Genomic DNA, 9,916 nt, shown 5'->3' with positions numbered 1-9,916 from the left:
TAGAAGCAAAAACTTTAATCACACCTTTGAAGTACAAGGGGATGTTCTGAAACAGCAAATGTACAATACAAATACAAATTCTCAATATAAAAGGTGCAAGTGGCTCTGAATCAGGCATTTCATATACAGAAACGCCGGTGACTATTACAATGAGTACCAGCCAGGCCAGCCAACAAAATACATCATGTTATCTAAAGAGAAAACACATCAAAGGTAACAGGAAAAATACAGAACAATGAACATTTTTCACATTTGATGTAAAATACAAAACCAGTCTTTGTAAAACAGTGCTTCTAATTTACACAGACATAATTTCAAGTCATTTTAGAAAGCCAAGGATTATTTGCAACCTTGATTATTCGTTATGTTTTTTTTATACTTTGGAAGCTACAATTACTGCGTTGAGAAATTATGATGATTTTAACCACACATTATGGATAATGGAGGATACATCTGTGAGGTGAACTTAATAATGGAAAACAATGGAAAAATATTTAGAACACTCAAAACAGCAACTTTAATGATTAAATACAAACAAAACCTCTACAATTTACACGGATGATGAGATATTTGTAGACAGAATACAAACGATTCTTGGCATTGGTGTTTTTGGTGGCAGAACAGATTCACTACTTCACAAACGAAAGGAAGATCAATGGAATTACTCTGATCAGCATGTAAACAACATACAATTTGGCTAATATATCACAGAGGATTTCATATATCTTTCCAGTCATACAAATCTTTAAACACAAGACAAATGAACAGGAAGGAAGAAATGGCTAAATATATAATAAACTATATCTTCATACTATTAGAATGTCAGATAAAATATAATTTACATCTATCAGTTTTACAAGATTCATCAGAAAATACACCCTTTTATGGTGCTTTAATTCATCTTAAAGTGTATTCTTCAACCTCATTGAGTTGTGGCTTGTAGATCTACCCAATGTAGGAAAGTGACATTTCAATCCAAGCACAACATAAGCTAAAACTTGGCTAGGATGCACTCTGCTTTCCGCTGCATGTCCACACAGACATAAGTTGTGTCACATGTCGTTTAAGGACTTTTCTCGAATCTCTCCAGATACATTGGAGATACTTGGCTTGAAGTCGAAGAGAAAGGCCGTCTCTTTTTATGGACTTGAAGGGAGTCTGGGAGATGGACAAGAGCCTTGACTGTCAAAGCTTGCGGTGCGAGCCTTCCACTGAAAGAGAGAAGGAAAACAGAGAAACTTTTCTTCAAAATGTACTTTTCCACTGAGAAAAGTTTTAAGGATAAACAGTCACCTCCTTCTCAGACTTCTTGGGCTCTACAAGTGGGTGCCAGTGAGCGATGGGTTTTCGAGGGTAAGCCAGCATCTCATTCCAGTGGTCTCTTCCAAGCCCCTCGGCATGGATCCCTACACGACAGACTCCAATGATCTCATTATGTCCCACTCTACACACCGGGAGAATGAGGAATAGATTTGTGAAGCAGACTGACAGCAATATATTTGGGTGGTCATAAGACAGTAATGGAACCTTTATAATCAAAACATGACATGAGATTTTATGCAACAACTGTCATTAGCTCAGTAATGCCATTTTAAATGTAAAGGTGACAATGTTTGAGATGTTTTTGTCACAACAACTTGACATAATCAAGACAACATAAATTGTCATAAAACTGTCATAAACATGACTGCCATAATACCATTTTATGAATTTTATAGCAACATCATTAACACTTTTCTTGACATCAACTACATTGGTAATTTAGTTAGTCATTAAAATCTTATAAGTCATTAAATATTAATGATGCTGTCATAAAGTTTTTAACATGAACATTCATGAATACAGGGTGGGCCATTTATATGGATACACCATAACAAAATGGGAATGGTTGGTGATATTAACATCCTGTTTGTGGCACATTAGTATATGTGAGGGGGCAAACTTTAGCTATTTTTAAGTCGGCCATCTTGGATCCAACTTTTGTTTTTTCAATAGGAAGAGGGTCCTTTGACACATTAAATCTATTAAGAATTTCAGCAGAAAAACAATGGTGTGCTTGGTTTTAAGATAACTTTATTCTTTCATAAGTTATTTACAAGTTTCTGTCAACCTATAAAATGTGTTCAATGTGCTGCCCATTGTGTTGGATTGTCAATGTAACCCTCTTATCCCACTCTTCACACACTGATAGCAACACCGTAGGAGAAATGCCGGCACAGGCTTATAAGAACACATTTTATACAGTAAGAGGTCAGAAACTTGTACATAACACCTCATGAAAGAATAAAGTTCTTAAAGGCCGACTTCAAAACGGCCACCATGGTCACCACCTATCTTGAAAAGTTTGCCCCCTCACATATACTAATGTGCCACAAACAGGAAGGTAATCTCACCAACCATTCCCATTGTATTCCATATAAATGGACCACCCTGTATGATAGCCTCAAGTCAATTATAGTTATGACCAATATTTTAAAATTGTCTTGGTAGTGTCAAGTGTCAAGACAAAGGCTGAGCCAAATATCACATAATTCCATGCTATATTGTTGGGCTGCACGATAAATCTCGATTCGACCCTACACACAAACTTAATTCAGCTTTTCTACGATTCAGCCAAAGACAGAAGAAAAGAGTAAAGACAGACACACAAGTTTTATATAGCCTCTGTTCAGCAGCATGGACACCTCCAAAATGAGTTAAAAGTGTCACATGCTATATTTATACAGGATAATTCATCCAAAAATGTTATTTTCGTTTTATTGTAATGATGTATTTGCAGCTGCGAAATGACACGTGAGCTGACGCACTGTTTGTTTACTACCGAGAGAATATCCGCCAATGATGCCTGCTTTAGTGAACTATAGTGAACAGAACCTACATAGGCTGTGAATAACAGGTAATATAGTTGTAAATAACACTTAGTTTGTTGCACAGAGCGATCGATAAAGAGTCGCATGGGAAGTTCCCCGTTCCGTTCCGTTCCGCCGTTCCCCGGACTCGATCCCGGTCGTCGTCCACCGTGGCCGGCTCCGGCTCGTCCTTCTCCTCTGGGGCCTCCGCTCCGCCGACGCAACGCTGTGAGCTAGGCGGACAAACTGATTGCGTCGGGAAAGCCCTCCACTCGGAGGCGAGCCGTCGGCCGGCGAGCACGAAGAGGAGGGGCGGAGCGGCGCCAAACCGCCCCGCAGCATTCGCTCGAAAAAAACCAAACGCGGCCTTTACGTACCTCCTGCCACGTAAATCGCGGTCTCCAGAAACGTCCGCGGGGCTACGTTTCCAGAATGAGCTTGGGTTGTCCAATTGACTCTGTACTATGCCACAATGCTATGTGAGAAACTTTATGAATGGGTGTGAAGCAAACACAACTGGCAAGAATAAGTCATAATAGGGTAGGCCATGATAACAACAACCCAGCAGATGTATTACACTCGAAAAAATGATGTTTGTGTCTGGTCAAAAAACTTATATAAAATAATGTGAAAAACAATACTTCAAATTTTTTGGGACAACTTAATTGTTTTATGTTCAAACCACTTAAATTTGCAAAAAAACTAATAAGCTAACTTAATTCCCTTACGATGTCCCGAAACAAAACACTTGTGTGGAACCAAAGACTAGAATACACAAGACATGTCACAGTTTTGAGTGGGGAAAAGTGTAATGGTCAATATGGTTAATGAAACCCCGCCCCCTAATACAGGAGCCAATCACTATAGACTGATGTTTCTCCAGGGAAAAGCTCAGACCAGATGTATGCTTTTATGACTGTTTGGTGGTCAACAAATGAACTGGAATTTCAGTGAATACTTGCTTCACTGACATAAGAAATCTATCTAAATAAAGCTTGATATCTGTATTTTAAAATGAACCAAGTGCATTTGAAATCAAAAGTTTTCTGGTTTTGTAATTTGTATAAAATGAACGTGAGGTACAGTCCTTCCTGTCACATGACAGCAATTACTTAAATGGCCACAAACTTGTAAACAAAGAGTCGCTATCATTTCTGGAGGAGATTCGCCATCAAGACCAAGATGTGGATTATTCAGAAGACCAGAGCGATCCAACGAAGCATTGATCCGAGAATGATAACGTGTAGATTGCCCATTGATGAGGTTGGTGTCGTGATCTTGTTCCTTTTGAGTGCGTATGGTTGTTAGCTTGGGCAATCTGAAAACCACTGGCAACTGGATGTGATGTATTTGTTTATGTATTTAAGTTATGTATTTGTAATACCAAAAACATCTCAAACAATGTCATCTTTGTATTTTAAATGACATAACTGAGCTAATGACAGTTAACAAGAGTTGTTATAGACATACCTCATTTACATTCATGACCTGTTATTTCATGACTATAAAAGAGTCAGTCTTACGACCACCTCCTTTAAAGGTGCAGTAGGTGATCTGCCAAAATGCTAACTGCTTGGTATATTATCTTTAGACGGTGGGGAGGGACTGTGTTTCAAAGCCACGCCTTTTGAAATTGCGAGCGCGCACACCACGACATGACAGCAGACAGCACTCTAGTTCATGTCATTCGCCAGTTAGAAATGTAGTTAGTGTTTGTCTGGCGTCGTGCACGAATTTCACTTATTACTCACATGCTATTTCAGAGCGAATATTCAGAGTAGCATGGTAAACAGTATAGGGAGGCTGTCATTGTTCAAAAATGACCCAATGTGAATATAAAAGCAACTTATAATAACAGGCGGAATAACGTTATTTACTGATGTCTAACTGAAACACTTCAGCCACGGTATCGTCCTTCCTCCGTCGTGCAAAAGTAACTGCAATAAAGATTCAGGATTTTAAAAATTTTAAATTCAGCATTTGATTTTACTGTGACTGTGAGTGCCTCGAGTGCACGTGTCATGAACGCGCGGCGCGTATGCAGCTGTGCACACGCTAATGGTGGATATACATGAACAGAGATGAGCAGTCCAAATCTACATTTGTTGCCAGACAGTTTGGGCTACTTATCGGAATTATGGGAGATGTTGGCCCGACAATATTTAATTGGATGAACATTTTTTAGTTTTATGCCTTACCAAGAATAAAATACATATAAACACATTTAGATCATTTACTTTAATCATCACTATTGGATTGTGAAGAGACTTTTAAAACTAGCACAACAATACATGTTTCTGAAGACAATCATCTACTGCACCTTAAAGTAAAGTGTTACCGATGTTTGTACAAAGAAACACTCAAATAGCACTTACAGATCGTAGTCCATAACCGATATGTGTAAGCTGACTTGATCCATATTCTCCGGGGGAATGTCAAAGATGATCGCCTCATTGTATGTTGGATTCAGCGTGTTCTTTTTTATGGACGTTTTCTTCTTTTTCAAGCGTCTCCCATCACAAATCAGCGAAACCTTCACGTACGGATCTGTCAAGAGAGCAGGAAGGTGTGACACACTTTTCTCAACACATCTTCCCCTTGTCTTCCCATGATCCTAATATGTCTGACTTTCTGACAATGATAAATGTGGCTGTCCAAGTGTAAAACAGGAAGAGGGAAGCAAGCCGACAGATGTGAGAAAATGAAGATGCACAGGAGGACAGCTGCATACCTGAATAACCAGTAATATCCATAGCTTTGAGGTTCCTACATTTGATGACTGTAAGTGTGAGTCTCCCTGCAGTCGGCAAGTAGCACAGAGAGAACATTATCTCTCCGAGATCCACACTCTCCTGCAGAGTCAAACAAACATGTATCAAATCTACTACATAATGGTGTACTTACAAAAAAGTTACCATGGTTACAAATAATGTTAATTTATAAATGACTTGAATGGAATTAAATGATGAACACATGTAGGGGTGATCTATACTCCTAATTATAACTATCAAAAGCAGTTGACTGATTGATTGATTGATTGATTGGACAGCAAGAAGGTCACTGGTTCGGGTCAGGTCGTATTTTTGTGAGGTGTTTGGATGTTCTCCACAGCTTTGTGTGGGTTTCCTCCTGGTGCTCCGGTTTTACCAACAGACCAAAGTCTATCAGTGCGTGAGTATATATTCGCCATAGTATATACACTACCTAATAAAAGTCTTGCCACCTATGCAAGTTTTAGGAACAACAAATAATAAATTGACTTCTGTTTGATCATTTGATATCAGAAATGGCTTAAATGATAGGCCAAGACCTTTAGATTACGCTTATTACAAAATACAAAAGTTTTGGCACTTAACAGAAACAATGTACAGTTTATAATATAAAGTCGTGGTGCGGCAGGAATAGAATTAATATTGTGTATGACTCCCATGAGCTAGGAGGACTACATCCATACATCTCTGCAATGACTCAAAAAACTTATTAATAAAGTCATCTGGAATGATAAAGAATACATTCTTGCAGGACTCCCAGAGTTCATCAAGATTCTTTGAATTCATCTTCAATGCCTCCTCTTATCTTACACCAAACATGCTCAATAAAGTTCATGTCTGGTTACTGGGCTGGCCAATCCTGGAGCACCTTGATCTTTGTTGCTTTCAGGAACTTTGATATGTGGGCTGAAGAATGAGAAAAAACATCTTGCTGAAAGATTTGCCCTCTCCTGTGGTTCGTAATGTAATCAGCAGCTCAAATGTCTGGATACCTTAGATCTCTCGCATGTCCCCATAATGAATGTTACCCCAAACTATGATTTTTCCATCACCAAACTTGACTGATTTCTGTCAGAATCTTGGGTCCATGTAACTTAAAATAGTTATTCTGCAGTGTTTGTGATGATTGGGATGCAGTTCAACAAATTATTTAACAGAAAAATCTACCTTCTGCCACTTATCCAAATGATCAACTAGAAGTCAAGTTATAATTTGTTGCTCTTACAACTGTGATCGACGACAAGACTTTTGTCAGGTAGTTTATGTGTGAATGGGAAAGTGTGTCTGTGTTTTCATGAGTTTGTGTACTCTCAGTGATGGTTTAAGGCTGGAAGGGCATCCGCCGCATAAAACATATGCCAGAGTAATTGTCAGTTCATTCCGCTGTTGCCACTCCTGATAAATCAAGGATTAAGCCAAAGGAAAGTGATTGATTGTTGCAAGACAACACAGGCTCATTGTGAATATGTACCCCAGTATACATTTCTGAAGAGCATGAATTATGTTGCCAGAGATACGTATGGCTGCTTTTTGTCTTTCAAACAAACGCTACATGGCGGTATGACGTCGCCGACGGCTTCCTTTGAGCACTACCAGCTGACCGCTTAACTCCATGTGAATGGCTTTTACGCTGTTATCAGTTTGCCTAGTGGCTCGTCGCATTTGTCGACAGACTTAAGATGCAGAGCAGAGTTGCCCCCCACAATGGGGTTCAACTCTGGCAAAAATGGTTCCAGAAAGCAGGTAAAACAAAAGACAAAAAATTAAATAAACATGTAAATAACGGGGAGAACGTGGTAAGATATGAAAATGTGGCTTTTCTTTTACTGAATTGCTTTTGAAACACTATCGGTTGGGTTTAGTAAAGGGAGTCAGTGGGGTAATTGGTCGGTCGGTCTGTCAGTCAGTCGACAGCAGCCTCTGGTGGATTTCTGGTGGATTCAGAAGAGCAGGTGTAAACGGAAATTTGAGATCTCAAAAAGCGTACACAGTTTGCAAAATCTGCAAAAAAAACATAGCTCCTAAGACATATTTTGCATTCTCCAGAAATTTATACAGGGGTACGTATCTATAATGAGCCTGGGTTGGATTGATTGATTGATTGATCGATCGATTGATTGACAGAAATGATACAGTAGTTCACCCAAAACTGAAATTTTGCTGTGCATTTTAGTTCCCCTTCGGGGGGAACTCCAGCACTATAAGTGGATTGATGTTAAATCCACGTATGGGAGATTCGGTTCAGAAGCTACTCGTCTGAAAGAGTATTGAACGGGCCAATTAAGAATGAATTGGCAGCGCAAGCCTGCGCAGGTGTGCTGCATATGCAATTAACATAGCATATAAGCACACCTGGCGCCAGCAGACGCTATCCTTTTAGCTTCAGAGACTTTTCTGATCGAGCTTCATGAGGGTTCCTCCTGCTGTCTACAGCCACTTCGAGCGAACGAGTGTCTCCCGGTCCAGAGCGAGTCCACGCAGCGGCAGATGGTCGAGCTGGGTTTCTCCCTTGCCTGGCGTCCCTTTGGGTCCGGTCCTCCAGAGCGGTGCGTATTGTTGCAAAGCATCCTAAAAGAGCAACACAGTCGTGCAGCACGTCCTTTTCAGGACGGCGCTCCGACTGTGCGTTTCTGGTTGCGGGGGTTTCCTGGCTCCGGATGATGGGCACGATCACTGCATTACATGTTTGGGGGTCCAGCATGTTAATGTGGTGCTCGGGGGCGGTTCATGTCGTCACTACGATGCCATGACCGTCGCGCAGTTGAGATCGCGGCTAACTTTCGTGAGAGAGCGAGCCACCCTGGTCGCCCCCTGTTGTGCAGCGGGCGCTCGGGCAGATCTGAGGGTTCCAGCGAAAGAAAATCTGCCGCCTAAGGGCTCGCGGACCTCTCGCTTCTCCAAGCGCTCCATCCAAGCTTCGGGCGCTGGGAGTGATCCGTCTAATCAGATGGTAGCTCTCACGCTCGCTGACACCGGAGATCAGATGTCCTCCGCGGCATCGGAGGGTGGGCTTTCATTGTCCGACGATGATCCGGACCCGCTCGCCCCCTTCGGGCAGGTGAGCGCTGTCAAAACGGATACTGAAACGGACGTGTTAGCCGTGCTTTCCCGGGCTGCTTCGGCCGTGGGTTGGAGATGGTTTATCCCCCAGCTCCGTGGCCGGACTGACTAGAGGGGCGTTCCCTTCTTCCTGTGAGTTTTCGGCTCCCTCGGAGCTAGAGCTTACAAAGCTACAGACCAGGCTGCATCCGCCTTGCATGCGATAGCCACCGACCAGCGCTACCAAGCGCAGGCGCTGGCCGAGCTGCACGAGGGTGGGTCCAACCCAGGCTTATGAGCTTCGCACCGCAGCTGACTAAGCTCTTCGGACTTCTAAGTCCGCTGCTTGTGCTTTGGGGAGGACGATGTCCACACTAGTGGTCCAGGAGCCCCACCTCTAACAAAACTTAGTTGATATGCGCGAAGTTGACAAAGTCCGCTTTCTTGACTCATTATTCCTTCATTAAATATTTCTTGCCCATATCCCAAGCTGGTCGGCGACACAGTCTGCGAATTCACCCAGGAATTCGAGGCAGTGAGAGAGCAGTCCGATGGGTGATGTCTAATCGGCGGCCCCGTAAGCCCATGCCATCCATACCTGCTCCTCGCCGAAGGCGCCTGCCTACGAGAGCTGCACCGCCCCCGCACTCGCCCCTGGCGAAGCGAGCGCGTCGAGCACCTCGGAAGCAGGCAACTCCCCCTGCCCAGAACGCCGCTAAGTCCGGCAACGGACCGCGAAGCGTCCCTGGGACAGGTCATCTGGAGAGGAGGGAACTTGCTCTTTCCCTGCTGGAGGGCGGGGCGCCATTTCCAACGGCACCTTTTACTGCCATGAAATGAAAGGGCACTTTTCCACTTCCCCGGAGGTGACAGCCCGAAATCTGCCAGTTTGAGCTCAGCTCTCTAGCTCGTAGGTTCGGTGCACTCCGCCAGTGGCTCACGGGCACTGCAGGCCCTGCCAGCCTGGGACGCGCCGCCTCTCGTCTCCCTTCTCCCAGCCCCCAAGCCCCCCCTCCGGAGTCAGGGTGCGGAGCCAGAGCAAATCGGTCTCCTCCAGCTCTTCTCTGGGACCCTCACGCTCCCCGGGTTAGCACACCCGCACCGCACTGCCCCTCCGCGGGTACGTCAACGATTGCTGCGATGACGTCATTAGCGAGGGCTCTGCCTGCCTGGTTAGCGCAGGCCAGCCCCTCGCGGTGGCTCATACGCGTGATCAGACTTGGCTACGAACTGCAGTTTTCGAACGGCGTCCCAAGT

The 9,916-nt window shown here is 43.3% G+C and overlaps 1 protein-coding gene across 2 annotated transcripts in view; it reads right to left on the bottom strand.

The window, feature by feature from the left end:
* The window catches only part of syt6b (synaptotagmin VIb), an 89,286-nt gene continuing 79,370 nt past the window's right edge, over positions 1 to 9,916 (bottom strand). For both annotated transcript variants that reach the window (XM_068224344.2, XM_073916733.1), the window contains exons 4-7: positions 5,581 to 5,701; positions 5,225 to 5,396; positions 1,294 to 1,444; positions 1 to 1,211 (exon numbers count right to left, since the gene is read on the bottom strand). In XM_068224344.2, the coding sequence (XP_068080445.2) occupies positions 1,140 to 1,211; positions 1,294 to 1,444; positions 5,225 to 5,396; positions 5,581 to 5,701 (516 nt within the window). In that variant the 3' untranslated portion in view covers positions 1 to 1,139. The remainder of the gene's footprint in view (positions 1,212 to 1,293; positions 1,445 to 5,224; positions 5,397 to 5,580; positions 5,702 to 9,916) is intronic.

Source organism: Danio rerio, chromosome 11 (genome assembly GCF_049306965.1).
Source record: "Danio rerio strain Tuebingen ecotype United States chromosome 11, GRCz12tu, whole genome shotgun sequence".
Lineage (NCBI taxonomy): Eukaryota > Metazoa > Chordata > Actinopteri > Cypriniformes > Danionidae > Danio > Danio rerio.
Note: the sequence above shows the minus strand (reverse complement) of the source record. Positions and strands in the feature narration are given on the sequence as shown.